At 56.7% G+C, this 18,197-nt stretch overlaps 2 protein-coding genes across 4 annotated transcripts; one reads left to right on the top strand and one right to left on the bottom strand.

The window, feature by feature from the left end:
• Window positions 1-15: 15 nt before the first annotated feature.
• TSPAN6 (tetraspanin 6) lies at window positions 16-6,218 on the top strand. Of its 3 annotated transcripts, none has more exons than XM_075763099.1 (8): window positions 16-148; window positions 1,052-1,240; window positions 1,412-1,486; window positions 2,077-2,175; window positions 2,440-2,595; window positions 3,265-3,348; window positions 5,154-5,253; window positions 5,465-6,218. In XM_075763099.1, the coding sequence occupies exons 2-7, from the start codon at window positions 1,229-1,231 to the stop codon at window positions 5,220-5,222; spliced, it is 495 nt and encodes a 164-aa protein (XP_075619214.1). In that variant the 5' UTR covers window positions 16-148; window positions 1,052-1,228; the 3' UTR covers window positions 5,223-5,253; window positions 5,465-6,218. The 3 variants fall into 3 exon arrangements, with proteins under 3 accessions (XP_075619214.1, XP_075619213.1, XP_075619212.1); XM_075763098.1 differs by lacking the exon at window positions 16-148 and adding an exon at window positions 560-947 and having other exon boundaries at window positions 5,154-5,271; XM_075763097.1 differs by lacking the exon at window positions 16-148 and adding an exon at window positions 566-947.
• Window positions 6,219-8,771: 2,553 nt separating this feature from the next.
• TNMD (tenomodulin) lies at window positions 8,772-17,580 on the bottom strand. The gene is made up of 7 exons (XM_010305467.2): window positions 17,449-17,580; window positions 17,187-17,321; window positions 13,807-13,947; window positions 12,908-13,009; window positions 10,924-11,077; window positions 9,553-9,725; window positions 8,772-9,252 (listed from the first exon to the last, which is right to left on the bottom strand). Exons 1-7 carry the CDS (start codon window positions 17,494-17,496, stop codon window positions 9,043-9,045), a joined length of 963 nt encoding a protein of 320 aa, XP_010303769.2. The 5' UTR covers window positions 17,497-17,580; the 3' UTR covers window positions 8,772-9,042.
• Between the last annotated feature and the right edge of the window lie 617 nt (window positions 17,581-18,197).

Genomic DNA, 18,197 nt, shown 5'->3' with positions numbered 1-18,197 from the left:
CCGCAGGAGCCAAGACCCTTTTTCCACCTCCTGCCAGGAGGGAGGGAGAGACTTCACTGCAGACGGCGGGCTCCGAAACCAGTCCGGAGGCAAGTGGTTCCAGCTGGGGTCTGTTTTCCAGCTGAAGTTCAGCCCCCGCGAGGCAGAGGTAATGAACCGCGTTCCTTAGGACCCGCCACCCCACATCCCACAGGGTCCGGGGGGAGGCGAGGCCGGGGCCACCCGGGAGTTGGGCTCCGGAGCGCAGGACTGCATGGCGGAGGGGAGGTGGGGGATGAGCCTGGCACGGGCAGGTAGCGAGCTGGCGCGGGGTGGAACGTGCTGCCTGAATGCACTAATTATGTGGCGGCCAGGCCGGTAAGCGCGCTAATTAATAACACAGCTGGCCTGAGCAGGAGAGGGCTGGCGGAAGGCCGCTGTGCGGGGCAGCTTGCTGCAGGGTGCGGGGAGCCCGCAGCCCCCCACAGCCCCCCGCAGCCCGGGGCCATCCTCAAGGAGGGGACGGGCGCTTGCCCCACGGCCTGGCGGTCGTGCCCTGTGCTGGGGTGCAGGATGGCTGCCCTGGCCGGTCCCTGCTCTGCTGGGGGACACCCGGGCAGGCCCGGGGGGGGTCGCTGGGGCTGCACCGCCCACGGCTGGGCCGGGGCCCGGGCCGGGCTGAACGGGGCAGGCAGAGGGCGCCCCCGCTGGGGAGGAGCGAGGCGCCTTCGGGCGCGCTCGGCCATTTCCGCGACCTCTCGGCAACCTCCGCCGCCGCTCGGGCGCCTCCGGGAGAGCGGGGCGGGGCCTGCCCGGCGGGGCGGGGAGCGGGCGTTCGGTGCGGCGCGGCCCGTCCCGGCAGGACACGGCCCGGGTCGGCCATGGCGTCCCCGTCGCGGCGGCTGCAGACGAAGCCGGTGATCACCTGCCTCAAGAGCGTCCTGCTCACCTACACCTTCGTCTTCTGGGTGAGCGCCGAGCCGCGGCCGTCCCCCCCCAGCCCGCGACATGTCGCGGCCGCCCCGCGCTATCGGGACAGTCATGAGCCGCGGCGGCTTTTCCCTCTCCCCAGGTGTCGGGCATCGTGCTGCTGGCCGTGGGCGTCTGGGGCAGGGTGAGCCTGGCCGTCTACTTCTCCCTGCTGGACGAGAAGGCCACCAACGTCCCCTTCGTCCTGGTGGGCGCCGGCACCGTCGTCGTCCTCCTGGGCACCTTCGGCTGCTTCGCCACCTGCCGCGGCAGCACCTGGATGCTCAAGCTGGTGGGTGGCCCTGGGCGGGGTGGGATGGGGTCTCGTCCCCTCCCGACCCCTCCTGACCCATCCTGACGTGTCCCCTCCCGACCCCTCCTGACCCATCCTGACGTGTCCCATCCCTACCCCATCCCGGCCCATCCATCCCATCCTACCCCATCCCGCCCTTTCTGCCCGCAGTATGCCATGCTCCTGTCCCTCATCTTCCTCATCGTCCTGGTGGCCGCCATCGTGGGGTTCGTCTTCAGGCACGAGGTGAGTCTGGGTGGCCACTGCTGTCTCCTGATGCTGCAGAGTAAGTTTGTGGCTGGTTTTAACCCAAATGCAGTTTCAGGAGGCGCTGCTGGGAGCAGTGCTTACTTTAGCTAAAATGGGGTTAAAAGAGCCCAAAGAGCTGCTTGGTCCCCGTAAGGACCCATAAAGTCCCCATAAGGACGAGGCTGGGCGCGGAGTTCGCCCAGCATGGCATGCCGCCCCTTTGCCAGAACAGGCGAAGTAGCCCTGGACTTTAGTTTCAGGCTTTGGTCTATCTTCTGCAATAATTTCTGTAATTAAAGCTCTTCTGAGGGTTGCTGTGCTGCGGAGCAGCCTGCTTATGGGGGGGAGTTGGCACCGTGTAGCTCCTTGTTATTACATGCAGCATCCCTGCCACCACAGCGCATCCCAGCCTGCCCTTTAATAGAGCCTTTAATTGCCTGGGTGGCCAGGGGAATGCCTGCCGGCAGCGGCCGGAGTCATTCCTGCCGTCATCGGGAGGTGACTGTTGCGTGGCCACAGCGTCGTGGGGCTGCGTGTCCCAAAGCGCAGGAGGGGACCGCACCGCTGCAGACACCTCTGTCTTGCAGATTAAGACAAACTTTGAGAGCAACCTCAACCTGGCCTTGAGGGACTACAACGTGACCGCGGATCGGCACAGCGAGGCGGTCGACACCATCCAAAGAACCGTGAGTGCCCGAGGCTGGCGGTGGGTGGGGGTGCTCGCCTCGCCCTGGGGCATCCCCTGGGACCCCCTGTGGTATCAGCATCCCCGTGGCAATGCTGGGGTCCTTTTGCACCATGGACTTTTGAGTTTGGGAGGAAGTGGTGGATGGGAGCCCAAATGGGGGTGGTTCCTGGAGAGGCGAGGGCAGGGGAGCCATGGGTGTGGGGTAGGACTGGGAGGTCTACCCTGGTGTGACTGTGCTCCCCAAATGTGCTTCCCTCTCCAGCTGCACTGCTGTGGGGTGCAGAACTACTCTGACTGGGAGAGGACCGAGTACTTTACCCAGAGGGGCATCCCCCGGAGCTGCTGCAAGAGCCAGGATGACTGCTCAGAGGAGGATCTGAAAGACCCAAGCAAAGCCAAGCTGAAAGTGTTTGTGGATGTAAGTTAAGCTCAGAAAAATCCCCCTGCCAGTCCTGAAGGTGGGGAGGGCAGACCTGGGTGGATTGAGAAGGGCTTGCCTTTCCCTGGGAGGCTTGAAAGGAGAACTGCTGTTTTGATGCAGATGCCCTGTGGCCCAGGGACTCCCCTGGGGTGGAGGTAAGGGAAAGGTATGGAGGAATGTGCCCTTCCTCATCCAAGGTCCCCTCCACTCCTTCCTTGGAGGACAGAGACTAGCCAGACCCAAGCATTTGTGCTGGGGGCTGTGTGTTTTGGAGAGCAGGTGAGTAAGGAGTAGTGCTGATGTCTCCTGACAGCTGTGCAAAGTCCCAACCCGGTGGTGAGTGCAGGTGACCTCATCCGGCAGGGACAGCCTGGTTGAGCAAGGGATGTTCCTCTGATGAGTCACCTTGCTCAACCCAATGCTCCTGCTCCTGTTGGGAACAGCCCAAGGGCAGCACTCCCCTTGATAACGCAGCTGGGCTGGGAGGCACGTAGGTGCAGTGCCGATAGGAAAATGATTTTGCTGAGCTCAGGCAAGACGGTGGCAGCCAGAAGCCTGCTGCCTGCATGAGAGCATCTTCCCCTGGAGCTGCTGGTGCTGGTTTGTGCTCCAGGGGGGGTGTGAAAAACACTGGACCCACGTGTGCTTGCTTTTCCTCCTCTGCAGGGCTGTTTTTTCCTGGTAACGTCAACAATGGAGTCAAAAATGAGCGTTGTGGCTGGAATCTCCTTTGGCATTGCCTGCTTCCAGGTAACTCTCCCTTGCTGGCTGGTACAGGAGGAGTGCAGAGCTTGTCTCCAGGGGTATTTAATTTCTGTGCAAAGTCTGGTGTGTGTACAAAAGGCACGGCCTGTTTCAGCCAGGGAGGAGCAGCTATTCTGCAGATTCCCCTTGGGTTTCATCTCAGCACTGTACAGTCTCCAGTCTCTTAAACCCAGGGCTGAAGCACCAGCTCTGTTTCCCTGAGCTCAGGTTATTTGAGAATAGCTCTTGTCTGAAACAACCGGCTTTAAGAAACCCAGATGGAGCCCATGCTGTGCTGGGTGAACTCCTTGCATTTGCTGTTGGCAGGGATCAAATCACGCATTCCTTTTCCTACCCACCAACCTTCGTTTTTATCAGGGAGGTGTTTTGGCATCACTTTGGCGTGGCTCGGTCCCTGTGAGCACCCGTGGGGCACCACTTGTGCTGATGGCTCACGCCCCGCACGCTGCCTTACCCTGCGATTGCTTCCTCTGCCTCCCACTCCCCAACCTCTCCTTTGCTTTATCCTGTAGGACACTTCCTGCAGATGCCGCAGCCGTGGCGTACTTGCCAGCCCCTGCTCCTGCAGGCTTTATTCCGGCAGGAAGTGAGAGGCCCCTGCCCCCAGCTCCGCTACGCAGGGCGTTGGGCATGCTGACGCTGTGGTGGGCTTTCCCGAGGTGCCGAGGGTTTTCGGATGCACTGCAGCGGGAGCTGAAGGATGCGCAGCCAGCCCTTGTTTAGCTGGTTTCTGGAAGCTCGCTGGGCTTTGGGTGCTGAGCAGCTGCAGAGCGAGCTCGGCAAGGCGTTGACTTTGGAGAGACTGGAATTCACCCTCCCCTTGATCCAGCACGCGAGGCTGTGGTGTGAGGGGCTGCCCCCCGGGACTGCTGGCTGACCGTGCCAGCACAGGGAGGAGGAGGAGGAACCCCGCCAAGATATTTCTGCCGTAACGAGCACGTCGCCGTGTGTTTCCCGTAACGGATGCACTGAACTGGGGGAGAGGTGGGAGCCAACAGCCCCTGGCTGCAGTTGGTGCTACCAAGTGTTATCAGTTGTGGCCGGGAGAGCCTGAGAGCTGGAGCCGCTCTGCTGTGCCCCAGTCTCCTCCTCAGTTAGGCTGTGCTCTCCGTGGGGTCACCGAGATGTGACTGACACACCAATGGTGACCTGCACGCTCCCAGCTGCGCAGTTACCTCGGCTGATGCCTGGCTTGGGAATTGTAACCGTTTCCTGGCTTTTATCGCTCTTTCAGCAAGCCTGGCTGTGTCGTGCGGCCAGCAGGGACCCATCATGCAAATGTGCCTCTTACTTTGCTTGTGTAGATCAAACTCCTGCAGGATCTGGCCCTAAATGTCTGTGCAGGGGCTGGGAGGCCACGTTGTGATAACAGCATGTCCTTTGGATGCTGATGCGAAAACAGCAACCTTGCTTCCCCGCTGTCCTTGCAACAGGGAGAGGTGGCTGCTGTTCTCTAGTGGCTGTGTAATTGGCTGTGACGCTCCTGATATCTGTGTAGTCTCTGAAATTACCATAAACAGTAGATGCTTCATGAAGCAAACTGTAACAGAACAGGACATGGAGCATCTCTTGCGAGGAGCTTGTTTGGCTGATGCCTGCCAGGATCCTGCGCTTCAGCCTCTCTCAGTTACTCCAAACAGGGTTGTGTTATGGTTTGTAAATCCCACTGTTCATCTTTGGATTTTATAAGACTGATGCTCTGGAGCAATTTGTCAGGCTTTTCCCCTAAAACACTGCATCCTGGTTTTTGGCTACCTCTGATGTGTGGGGTTTTGTTTTTTCTTTTTCAGTTGGTTGGCATCATTCTCGCCTGCTGCCTGTCCCAGTACATCACAAACAATCAGTACGAGATGGTGTAGCTGGCCCCCAGCACGCTGTGACCGTGGCCGGGTACGTCTGTCCAGCGATGTAAGCTCAGTGGGCTGCCTCTGTATCCCTGGCTGCTGCCTGGTCGCCCCTGGGGACCTTCAGCACAGCAGCGGGTACCGCTTTTGGGGGCGTGTGGGGGTAGAGGGCAACTGCAACGCTGTGTCTGCTGCATCGTTTTAAGCTGTGTGTAAATCCAGCCTTGTCTGTTAACGCTTTGTCTTGTGCGTTGCAGGGCATGCTCTCTGCGGCCGGGGGGGATGCAACCACCTCCAGTTTTCCTCTGGATGCGGCTTTGTGAAATCTTGCTTTGAACTGACTGATCTTCTTCTCAACTAGCTCATAGAAACGAGTGCAGCAGCTGTCCTGGTGCGCTCAGGGACTTGTCCTAACACTTCTCTGCTGTGCCACCACGTGGGATAATTAATGTAGCTGAGGTGGTTACAGCAAGCACGCTCCTCTGGGTGCTGCAGCTCCCGGCTCTTTCCTCGGCGGCACGCTCGAGAGCCGTGCCAAAGCCGACCGCGCTGGTGGCCTCGCGGGATTCCCAGTGCCCGTATTCGGTGCCTCCATCGGGAAAGCAATGCTTCCCCTGATCTCCAGCAGCCCCTCGGCATCCCCTTGTTCTCTGGACATGGTTGCTCTTGAGATGGGGCTGTTGCCCTGTTAAAACACCGCCCTGCGTGCCTGAAGCCCTTGGCTCAGCAAGGTCTCTGCTTGTTGCCAGGCTCTTTCTCATCCCTGCTCTGGGTTTTATATACTTTTTTATAGTTGTACTTTTTGAAGTACAGACTGTAGCGATTCTTTGTAAGCTGTAGCAAGGTTTGGTGATGTAGCTTCTGGTGCCTTTACCTTGGTAGGTGTCCTTGCACCGAGTCAGCTGTGACTTGATTGTCAGTATTATATGCTGCTTTAACTCGTTTTGTGTATTGAGTAGAACTCTTTTGTCCTGACACACAATAAATATTAAGATATTTTACTCTATGAAATATCCTTGGCTTTTCTTTTCATCTCCTGGAAATTCCTCTGCTTGAGTCACCGCAAAGAGCATCAACTACCCCCCTGGGACGTAATCTGCTCACCCCGGGCCAGCTGGTAAGCTCTGGACCATCGCAGCTCTTGTTTCTCCAATGCTCACCGGTGTGCTTGCGCTTACAAATACCTTCTGTAATTGAATTTTCTTCATAACAGCGATTGTGTAACAGTGCTGAAGCAGAAGGCCTGGAGCATCCCAGCCCAGGAGCTGGGCAGATGAGTTCAGCCCCGTGCAAACATGTGCATCCTGCTGGCCAGCTGCTTGTTCGGAGCAAAGGGCAGGGCAGCGCCGCTGGAGCTGCCTGCGTCCCCAGCCTCTCCCTGGGGCAAGAAATGTGGATTTAAGCTTTTGTGTTCATTTGGTGCTGCTCATCTTTGGGCTGTTTCGTCAGCAAACCTTTGCCTTGCTTAGTGTGATGCTGCAGTGGTGAGGTGAAGCTCCCCTCCTGCCGAGCTTGGGGGATTTTTGGGTCTCGAGCACCGAAGTAGCACGGGCTGTGGCTTGGAGCAGCCAGCCGGCTGCCGGTCCTGCTCCGGGGAGGCGGCAGGTGTAACAGCAGGGGTTAAGCTGCAGGTAGGAGTGGTGGCCCTCTGTCAGCGTCAGCCCTCTGGCAAATGCTGCTCTGGTGCCGGGTGAGCTGTCCCAACCAAACTGCCCCGTGGTACAACAAATGGCCAGGTACAGGGCAGCCTTGCTGCTGACAGAGGAACCCAAAGGGGAACACCTGAAATCCTTACGTTGCGTCTAACCTGGGTGAGTAAATGAGGCTGTTGTCAGTGCATGGCTGGTTGAAAGCCTCCTGGGTCAGGATGGCGAGGCAGAGTGCGTCAGAGCATGGAAACCGGGGTGGAGCGATGACTGACTGTAATTAATGGATGGATGGAGACAGGGCAGGAATTACATGAGCAGCAAGGCCAGGTTTGGAAAAACCCATCCTGACCAGAAAGCCCGTGCAGAGGGAAGCGACCCTGCGCTGCCTCTGCCTATGCAGGCAGCTTCCTTCCCGGGGCAGGTGGCAGAGGTGATGCTGGCCAGGGACGGTGTGGGCAGAGGGTGGCACGGGGAGCCTGGAGGTTTCCGAGCTGATGCAGGAAAACCAACGCTGACTGTTTGTCTGTCCCATCCTGAGAAGCAAGGAGGCTTGCCCAGCCTGCTCCTCCCCACGGCCAGCAACAGGCACAGTGCCCATCAGAGGGTGCAGATCTTACCTAGTTAGATAGTGCTCCAGTGGACACGTTTGGAGAGACATCAGCAATGTTCCAGAGGTACAGGTGTGTGTTGGGGGAGTTGCCAGGTGGACTTGGGCCATTGCTGTCCTGGCAAAGGCGTTGGAGGCACCTTGGTGACCCAGTTGGACACACCGAGCCAGGACACCAGCACCGCTGGCTGGCCCCAGGACTCCGGCTTCCTGCAGCAGCTGTGGCTGGGTGCGTTTCACTCGTCCCTGCCATGTTGGGACATCCCCTCTCAGGGGGATAAATGTCTCGGGGGACTTGTCAGAAATGGCTGGTTGTTGTCCCTCAGGATGCTGTGCGAGGAGCTCTGCTGTGCTCCTGGCGGCTCCCAGCGTTTTAACCACGTTGTCAGCTCAGCCGCGAACAGGGACGGAGGGAACGGCTCTCAGAACATGCTCATGTCCCCACTGGAGCAGCAGGGATGCGGGGAGAGTCCGGCAGCCCTGGGGACTCCCTGGCCGGCACCTGGCACGGTGGTGGTGAGCAGAGCCCGACCCCCTGCTCCCTCCTCTGTACGCACAGCTGGGCAGGCTCGCCTCTGTCCGGGTGTTTTCCTGGAAAGCCCCAGCTGTGGCAGCGCGTCACCCTTGGTGACATCAAGGGGGTTTTGCCAGGTGACACCCGTGGGATGTCAAAGCTGCTTGGCAGCACCCCGCTGCCTGGGATGAGAGCCGGAACCTGGGATCAGGCCTGAGCCCCCCGGCCGCGAGCAGAGGAAGGCTGTGCGGGGGGTGCACCGGGATTTGGGCCGTTAGCCCTCAGCGCTGCTGCAGGCAGTGTCCGGCTCAGGGCGGCTGCAGTGTCAAGGACTTTTTTTGCCTCCTACAGCATGGGTTTTGCCTGTTTGTTGGTCACAGGTCTGGGTACAGCTGATGGCACTTGGAGCCCTCCATGCTGCTGCTCCCTCTGGCTTTGTCTGCCCGGTTCCCCAGGGGCTCCTTGAGACCACTCCTGCCCCCGCCTTGCCTGCATGCTGCCATGCTGCGCGTCACTCCCGGAGGGACTGGTGCCACCCCTGAGCCATCACTAGTAACTACAGAACACGTCAGAGCATGCTGGAGCAGAAGGTCGGGACGTGCTGAACAACTACTAACGCCGTCAGGGAGCAAATTAGGGACCTCCACACGTTCCCAGTGAGGCAAGCACCGACAGTCCCGGTACCTGAGTTATGGATGCTCGTGACGAAGCAGCTGAGCAATTAGATCACTTCTCAGACCCATTAAGCATCACAGACTGAGACTAAATGACTTTCCATTTTCTTTGCAATCGCTCATACAAGACGTTTATTGTTTGCCTCTTGCCACTCAGCGTGGCAACGATGCACTGGAGCATGGCCTCCCCCAGCCCCACGGGAGGAGCACAGGGTGCGGGGAGGGGACAGGCGGTGCCTGCTCGGTGAGGGTGCCGCGGCCGGTGGGCTTGCACGCTCACCGGCAATCAAGCAGCTAATAACCTGCGCGTCGGCCGTGTCATCCAGATGGATGGCGATGCGGCAGGCGGGCATAGGGCAGCACCCAAGTGCTGGGTACTACGTGGTGGGTGCTACACTCTGCCCAGCATCCGTGCAATCCACCAGTTGCAGGGCATGATGATCCGGCAGATGACCCTCCCGCCCTGGTAGCAGTAGGGGTAGGGGTAGTAGCCCAGGAGGGGCTCGCAGACCCTCCGGCAGTAGCGGTTGGCGCGGCGGCACTGGGCACAGCAGTAGCCTCGCTCATCCCACAAGGGGTGGAACTCCAGCCCGTTCTCCGACTGCCGGGAAGAGCCAGCGTCAGCGCAGTGAGGGGGGCACGTGGCAAGGGCACCCCAGGAGCATGGACAGGATATCCCAGGAGGGCAGCCTGGGCACCCCAGGAACACGACCAGGACACCCCAGGAGCATGACCAGACCACCCTAGGAGTGTGGATAGGGCACTCCAGAAGCATGGACAGGACATCCCAAGGAGCTCAGCCAGGACACCCCAGGAGCATGACCAGAGCACCCCAGGACCATGGCCAGGACACACCAGGAGCATGGTTGGGGCACCCCAGGGTGTGATACCCTGCACTCACATAGTCGTTGATGGGCAGGTCCTCCTCGGTGAGCTGCCGTGCCCGACGCTTGGGCCCTGTCTGTGCATCCTTCTCCACCTCGTGTTCACTCCCCCCATCCAACCAGCTCTGGTTCTCCATCAGCAGCTCAGGGTCTTCTTCTTCTGCCCCTTCAAGGTCAGCCAGCTCAGGAGCTACAGGAAGAGCCCAAATGTTGCTGTCAGCAACTGGGGATCAGGAGGAAAAATGCAGCAGCAGGCATTAATGTCTCTACCAAATTTGATGCCATGGAACAAGAAGAGGAGGAAACTGCTCTGACCTGAGAAGACCCACCAGCAAACCAGCTCTACTCCATTGTCTCCTGCTCTTACCAAGCCTGGGCAAAGGGCTGTAGGAGATAATATGGCAGGAGGAGAGGGTAGAGAAAACATGGCCCATCTCCTCCCTATGCTCATGGTGGCAGGTGCCCGTGGGTGGTGTTGGCATCCCCTGCACAGGGCTGCGGGTGTGGGGAAGCATGTCCTCGTGGTGGGTACTGCTACTGCAGGGGGGAGCTGTAGAGCCCCAGTGAAGCACCATGATTTGGGGCAGATCAGGCCCAGCTGCAGCACCTGTTGGTAGCTTAGGTAAGACCCACAGTGACATTAATTTTCTTTCCAGCAGGATTTAACAGCAGGGACTGAGGAAGCAGAAAGGGGACAGCAGCCGAGGACAGCAGCTTCCCCCTGCGTTGCAGATCTCTGATGCCCACTTGCTCCCGGGACCATCGATGGCCGTGAGCTGACTGGTACCCATGGGGGACGAGGTGTGCCTCTGTGGCTGCAGAGCAGAGGGAGTTTTCTCGGTAGGGGTTTTTAAACTATCTAATTCAGGCAGAAGTGGGTTAGAGAGAGCAAGTAATTACGCTGGCGGATCTCAGAGGCCGCAACCTCTGTGAGGGCTGTGTAGTGAACAGCTGGAGGTGGCAACCCCGTTGTGTGATTTAGATGCAGATGTCTGCTCATGCTCTGATGTTCATGCAGTGACAAGGATTTAGGCGTCCCAGTTTCCAGCAGCGCTGGCTTCTCTGCAGGTACAAACGGTTTGGGGATTTATTTTTTTTTTAGCCTTCTTATGAGGAGGGTGGCCACTCTGCAAAGTGCAGGGCTGTGGGGAGCTGGAAGAGATGAGCACTTTTCCCAGAGAAACTTCAGCCCCTGCTATTACGTTGGCCATGTTCTCTTGCAATTGTGGCCAACACTGTGTTTATGTCTGAGATGCACAATGAGGCTGCAGAAATGGGTTCCCACCATGTTGCGCTGGGGCAAATGGCAGAGGGGCAGGGATGGGTGTCAGGGCTCATCCCAGTGAGGGGGCTCACGAGCACTTCGAGGAGGAGATGGCTCCTTGTACCTGCTATTGGTGTGGGGTGGATCCAGTAGATGGTCACATTTCTGCAAATGTCAAAAATTTTGGAGCTCTTCAGGAACTCCTTGTTCTGAATGGGCTTTTCCCCAGGCACCCAGACCACGGACTGCTCAAAGTAGGTGGTCGTGATTTCTTCTCCCTGGAAGAAGAGTGAGATTTCACCCCCGCGTGGTGAGACACCCTCTCCCTACCGCTGGCTGCTTCTCCTCCCCTTGGCTTACCCAGAGGCACCTCTCCCCTCCCAGAGAGCAGCTGGACTTATCTGCCTTGGCTCAGGGCGCTTGCCGGGTGCAGATGCAGTATCCCACTGGTCCTCACGGAGGGAGACACATCATGAGCCTTGTCCTTCCTGCCTGCTCTCAGACAACACCACCCCACTCTCTCCTCCCTCCATTGATCATGCTTCAAGAGCCTTCTCCTGTGCAGTCCCCACCATCTGGAAGAGCCTTCTGGAGTGCCCCAGCTCATTTAAAACCCAAGATTAAAACATCTCCTCTCTGCTTTGCTCTTACTACTTAATTTCTCTTTCCTTCTGCTACTGATTTTGTGATCGAACACTTTAATTTATTCCTCACAGAAATTCTTTGCACGGCCGTATTCTGTAATTTATACCACATGTCTCTGCTTTCGCATTAGTCCATGGTGTGTTTTGGCAGGCACTTAGGGAGGGAGATATATAAAGATTATTGGATGGGTCTGCCAAGGCAACGTTGTGTGTGTTGGTGATGGTAGCCCGTAGAGCAAGCTGGCAAATGATGTTTTTCTCTCCAGAAGGCATCTAGAGCTGTATTTCTCTTTTATAGAGCTTTTCCTTATGGCTTTGGGAAGTCTTAGGAAAGAGCCAACACAACCTGACCCAGTCGGAGTCATTTTCGTAGTCTCTGGGTTGGGGACGTGCTGCCTGAAGGACCTGGCAGCGTGCAGGCTCTGGGAAGAGATGACTAGAGCTTAAATCTACATTTATCTCATTGGGTTTTACATTTCAGCTCTCTACCTGGGGCAGTGTTCTGCTGAAGCCTGGGAAGTCATATCCCTTTTATGACGGCAGCCGAAAAGTTCTATTAGTTTCTTACGGCATAATCAAAGAATCAGTGTCTGGGAATTTGGGTCATGATTCAGGGAAATGTTTCTGCCCACGCTTTGTTTCAAACGTGTCCTGCTGGTGCTTTATCTGCAACGGCTTCCTTGGAGGGGATTCAATCTTCTAACACCCTTCGTCTTGCAAACGGGGAGGTGGGAGGGCTGAGCCGGGAGGCTGCGCCCCCGCCGGGGGCTCGGGGATGGGGAAGGGGACAGGGGACAACCGCTTTCAAGGGACTGAGCTGTCACCCCAGGTTACGCCGTCAGAGAGGCGTTAAAATACGGAGTCAAACACTTCTTCCCATGCAGCATGCAAAGTGTGCGACTCCTTGCAGGAGGATGTGGTGGGCAAAAGTTAAATGGGTGTAAGAAGCAATCAGGGACATCGATGGGAGGCAGGTCCATGCAGGACAGGGAGGTGGCACCAGCCCGGCGCTTCCCACCTCCCAGGGCTGTACGCCAAGCGCTTTCTCAAATTGCATTTCTTAAACACGGCTGCTCTTTTAAATTCATTACTTCTGCCTCATTCTGCTTGAGAACATGAGGCTCAATTCTTGGAGAAAACAATTTGATTGACTTTTTGGTGCCTGCTAATCCTGAGCTGCCTCGCGACCTTTTGACTACAACAGGATTATTGTTCTTGATCTCCAGTATTGTGCCGAGAGGTTTTTGTCTGTCGGCTGTCTAATCCCGTCTCTTTCCACTCGTTGTTCTTAGAAGCAATCCTCTGAAATAAGATCACTTTATGAAGTGATCACAACTCATTATTTTTTTATTGCAGCATCTCTGGGAAGGCTGGAGCAGATGGGAGGGCGGTGGGGAGGGCGGCCGTGCTCCCAACACCAGGGACAGGAGGGGGTTTCATTGGGGGCTGAGGGGTGTCACCTACCTCGAGCTCGGGGATCTTGGCCTCTGTCGTCTCAGGTAGGACTTTAGTCTGAGTTTTGATGAAACATTTTTGAAGTCCCACAAAGAAGATGCCAGTTATTCCCTACAGCATCAAAACAAACACCAAAAAAGCAGTCAGGGCAAAGCAGGAGAATAAATAACCCCATCGTATGGAGGGTACAGCTGGATGAGGTTTTAGTTGTATTTTTCCTGCTGATGGTTTTGTGCAAACTCTGTTCAGCGGTGGTGCTAAGATGTATCTCCTAAGGGATATTGCATTTTATGGTTAGGGAGAATTGGGCTTTTTACAAATATTTTAAGGCAGATAGTCATAAAATTTTACTCTGCTCCCCTTCTCCTTATAACTATCATGAGCTCTAGTTATCATAAATAAAAATATGCAGAATAGCATCTGACCGTTATGGTTATATGAACATTCAGCCCCCAGTTCCTGCTAGGCTATTAGCTGAAAATTTTGCCATATGTCACTTGCACAGAGTATTTCCCTACAAATTTTAATTAGGTTTCAGAGAGAGCCTACAACATTGTCATGAGGTTTTAAAGCTCTCCAGACAGACAAATGTACTGGGCTCGGATAGATTTATGATGATTGTGTTCCTTTGCAAGGGTAAATCTAATAACTGGGTCTTGCTTTTAAGATGTATTTCGTTGGAACTGAACCACACCACTATTAAATACTGGTGGAAGCTTATGTAGATACACATCTCCTTTCCATTGAGAGCATCCCCAGAGAGTCTGCATCTGGGCATTGCTCTCTCTGACGCAGAAGCAAATCGTCCTGGGGCTTGCTCCAGCGACCCCACGGTGTCCTTAGGGATCCCGACGCTCCTGCTGCAAGACGACAGGCATGGTCCTAGGGAAAAACCCTGCCACACTCACGTTTTTGAAGTCATGGATCTCCAGAATTTCCTCGCTGCCATTCCCGCTCCTGAAGGTCTCTGTCCTGGCCAGAGGGTCAATCTCCATCACGATCTTTTTCTTCTCGCCGTGGCTGAAGAACGTGTGTTCCATGTCATAAACCTGCAAGGGCCAAAACCGTACACTGGTGGGCTCAGCCCCCACCCAATTTCACATGCCAGCCAGTGGGTGAGTGGGCTGGTGCTGGGCACCTGACCCCTGGTGCTGGGTAGCCTGCCATGGGGCTGGCTGCTTCCCCACGCCCCGGCTCTGAGCCAGGACGATCATCTGCAAGGAGGGGCAGCTCCCAGGCACCAGGGCTGGAAAGAAGGGCAGAATGGGGCCGGGCTGCGAGGGGACACGTGTGTCAAGCCTGGGACAAGATGTTCATCCCACGCTAGCACCAGGAGCTTTGCCACGGCTCAGCCTTTGCCGGTGTTTTCTGCGGCATGAGCTTGTTTACATCCCAGACTGGACTGAAGCCCTGAGCCCAGGGGACCTCACTTTCCCTGTCCCTGGCTTGCTTGCTCCATCACTGTGTCCCCATCTTTCTTGCTCCATCAGTGCATCCTTGGCTTGCTTGCTTCATCACTGCATCCCGGCTCTCTTGCTCCATCTCTGTGCCTTCTGTTTTTCCTGGAAAGGCAGAGGTAAAAGCCTCTCTCTGCCTGGAGGAGATCAGGGATTGCCTGCAAATCAAAGACCTCCTTGAGGGCTGCTGAAGAGCTTCAGGGTGTAGCAGCCGGCTTCCCGGTGGCACTCATCCCCGCGGGGAGCCAGGGTGAGCAGTGCCGGGGGGGAGCCGTCCTCTCCTCCTCGCAGGTGCTCGCTGCACTCAGCCAGCCCGGCAGCCCTCCAGTCTCTGCGGATGCCTGACCCTTAAAGGATGAGTAGTGGCAGATGCTATTTGAAGCGCAAAAATGATTCTGCTGGCGCAGTGAGGGCTGGCGAGCCTCGGGGAATCTCATTTCCCAAATCAAAGGGTGTTGTGCGGAAGCAAAGGGCTTGTGCAAAACCGCTCAGATCCACAGGGCAGAGGGGAGTGATGGAGGCATGGGGACGGGAAAGCCCCGTTCATTCCCCGGCATGGCCACGGAGCCGAGGAAGGAGCACCCTGGTCCCGCAGCGATGCCCTGGTGAGGGGCAGGGGCTCTGCCTGCAATCCCAACCTAGAACCCCTTTCACAGTCCCCTGGTTCTTGCACATCCCTCCCCATGAGGGAGTTCAAAGCCTCTTAGCAATGTTTCCAGCATCAGCATCCCCTGGTTTGCAATCGCTGGAGGAAGCCCAGGCGCAGAACTGGCCGTGCGGGCAGTAGCAGCCGGGTACCTTTACCCCTGCTTAAAAGTTAGCAGAGCGATGTGCACCTTGGCAGTCACGAGCATCTCCTGTCAGTCAGCAGGAGGCTTCCATAAAGATATATAGCTGTCAATGGATTTTATGGTATGGTAAAAATAGTCTGAAGCCTAAAATGGCTGGAAGGCTGCCGGTTTTGACTGACAAAATGTGCACAGTGCCATAAATCATTTCTAGGAGGATAGGATCCCGGGTGGCACCTTACCGCCGAGTGCCTCTCCATTTACGAAGAATTACTTTTGCCAGTGCGGTGGCCAGCTAACCCATTTGGGCTTGGCCAGCTCCGTGCTGCTCAGAGAGCTGTGAGATACTTTATAGGGCTAAAAATGACACTCGCTCATGAATCGTTGAAATATGTCCCCCCGCGAGGCTGCGACGAGCCCCTCGTTAGCTGACTCATCGCTTTCGCTCGCCGGCTGTGCCGGCTGGTGCGGATGCTGCTGTGCAGAGGGCAGCTCCGTGTCCAAGGCCACCCCTCAGAGGAACAAGGCTTCTTTAAAGATTTTTTCCACTCTCCAGTTGCATGAAAGGAGCTTGAAGGGGTTTTTGTTCTTTAAAGAGTTTAATTCCCCTTGGTTTATGTTTTTGAGTGTTAGGAACTTCCAGCCTCCCCCGTCCTGCTTTTCCTGGAGGACTCCCAGAGATGCTGCTGCCGTGCGGCCGCAGAGGACACAGCGATGCCGGACACCGGGAGCATCAGCATGCAGCTCCACCGCGAGAACATCTTTGCTTTCCTGTGACCTCGCGCTTCGCTTGCTCGCCCGCCAGGCGTTGTGAAAGGCTTTCAGAAATACCCATGGACTCCATCCTCCACCAGTGCCCACCAGTGAGCGTGCCGAGGGCTGATGCTCTGGATAACGTGTCTGAGGCTGTGGCGATGGCTCTGTGCCACCGGCTCGGAGAAGACCTCCCCTCGGGGGTTCCCCCGCGGCTGGCACGCACCCTGTTTGTCGAGGAACAGTAGAGACTTTATAACTGTCTTGGCAGGAGCCTGGAGGCACATATGGCTTTTATTGCTTTTTCTTTTATTTTGGGGGGTATTTCTTTCTATTTGCTGATAAGAAGACAAAGTTTCTGGCGAGCGGGGTGCTTCCTCTGCCTGGTGGGAGGGCAGCCCTGGCACAGCTCCGGCATGGGGCAGGGAGGAGAGAGGAGATGCCACCGTGGGAAAGAGGCCGTCTTGGTTGCGCATGGGAATTTTGGAGACGTTCTGGAGTGTCAGCAAACCCCATCAGCGCCAGGGTGCAAAGCCAGGCCTCCTGGATGAGCAGGGGAACTCAAAGGGGAGGAGGGTGAGGAGCACCGGGCAGGCTGGTGGCTTCAAGGTTAAGCGATTTGCTTGGGTATGGGATAAAAAAAAGGGGTTTTGGCAGAATTGCCAAGACGCTGGGCAGCAGCGGGCAGAGCTGTATGGGCGATGCACAGCCCCACTTCCACGCTCGGCACTTACAGCAGCGTCCGTCTGGGGAGATGGGAATAAACGAGCACAATCCAGTTAGCAGGAGCTCCTCCAAAAGCTAATCCGTCTCACCGTCCCCTCACATTGCAGACACATTAAAGTAAGAAATATAATCCATGACAATCAATCACCACTGCGTCCTGGCTTTCTCTCCTCTTTATGCGGTGGCATAATGACTTTTCCACCAGTTTCTGGCAAGATAATTGAAATGAAATGGAAAATATTTTCTTACTTGTCATAAAATTTGCTGCCGGTGAAATAAGAGTAACTTTAACTCTTCGTGGCGTAGCTCCCATCCCCTGTAATTGTCAGTTAGGGAAAGAATGTGGTGACAGAGAAAAAAACCCAGCCTGTATAAAGTAAAAGCTAGTTATGAATAATACAAAGATTTTTAAAAGTCCCATGAATACTTGTGGTCTAAGAAAATGCATTTCGTAAAGTTGCCTGGGTTTTGGGGTGTAGTTAAAAGTTTCAGTGAGTCGGGGGGGGAGAGCTCTGTCTGGGGAAGCGGCACTCAGAAACGCTGGATCAGAGAGTTTTTACTTACTTTTCTGGGTGTTGGGCTCCAGAGATATTTGACACCAAAAAATATCAGAATAAGAGAAATGAGCAGCACGCTGAAGAGCAGCCCGCAGATTTGGTATCTGGTGCAGGTCTTCTTTCGCGTCTTGGATGCTTCCGCCTAATTAATGACAAAACAGCGATGGCCAGAGGTCTGCTGCTGATTCAAGCAGGGACGAGCACACACGCTTATCGGACATTTATCATGCTGACGAGCTGCACGGTGGCAAAGCAAGCCATGAACTTACGTCCAGAAAGCGGCAGTCCTCCGGGCTCTCCCGAGCCGTCCCTCCCATGGTCTCCTCCGTGTGCGAGGATGCGAGCCCGCTCCGAGGTGGAGTTACAGAGGTTCTGGGCTGCACATGCGGCGGGGAAGGCTGGGTCACTGCCGCCCCCGTGACGGCGGCAGCCAGCTTTCCCCCCACAGCCTGCTGGGCCCCGGGCGCTCCCGCAGCGCTTGCTGTTTGCAGGGTGCAAGGCATCCCCACGCTTTTGGAGATGAGCCCGCACGAAGCTCTGCTGCGCGGTGTCCGTCGGCCACGTCCAGGGTCTCAGTTTTTCGCTTGAGCTCTGCTCCCGCCCCCCACTTCTGCCCGCGCACCGACGGCTGGAGGTGCCCAGGCCGTGCCAGGGCTCCCGTTCCCCCCTGGAGCTCTGGGGACGTGGGCACTGCTGCTCTCGGGGGGCTGCTTGCCTGCGCTCACGCCTGTGGGGGGGCTTCTGTAGCGGGAGCAGCCCGGGAGCTGCCAGCGGGGTGATGCCGTGGCGGGGGGACACGGCAAGGCAGGAGGTACAGGCGTGTGCGTGGGCATGGGTGTGCGTGTGAGGGCGTGTGCGTGCGTGTGTGCGTGCGTGTGCATATGCGTGGGCGTGCGTGTGCACATGCATGGACGTGCATGTCCATGTCTGTGTGTGCACACATGCACGCGTGTTCACACCCGCGTGCGTGTGCATGCACTCGCTGCCAGCTCTCAGCAACGCGGTGTGAAGCCCGAGC

This window comes from Balearica regulorum, chromosome 11 (genome assembly GCF_011004875.1).
Source record: "Balearica regulorum gibbericeps isolate bBalReg1 chromosome 11, bBalReg1.pri, whole genome shotgun sequence".
Lineage (NCBI taxonomy): Eukaryota > Metazoa > Chordata > Aves > Gruiformes > Gruidae > Balearica > Balearica regulorum.
The sequence above is the reverse complement of the archived record's forward strand: the minus strand, read 5'-3'. Positions and strand labels throughout refer to the sequence as shown.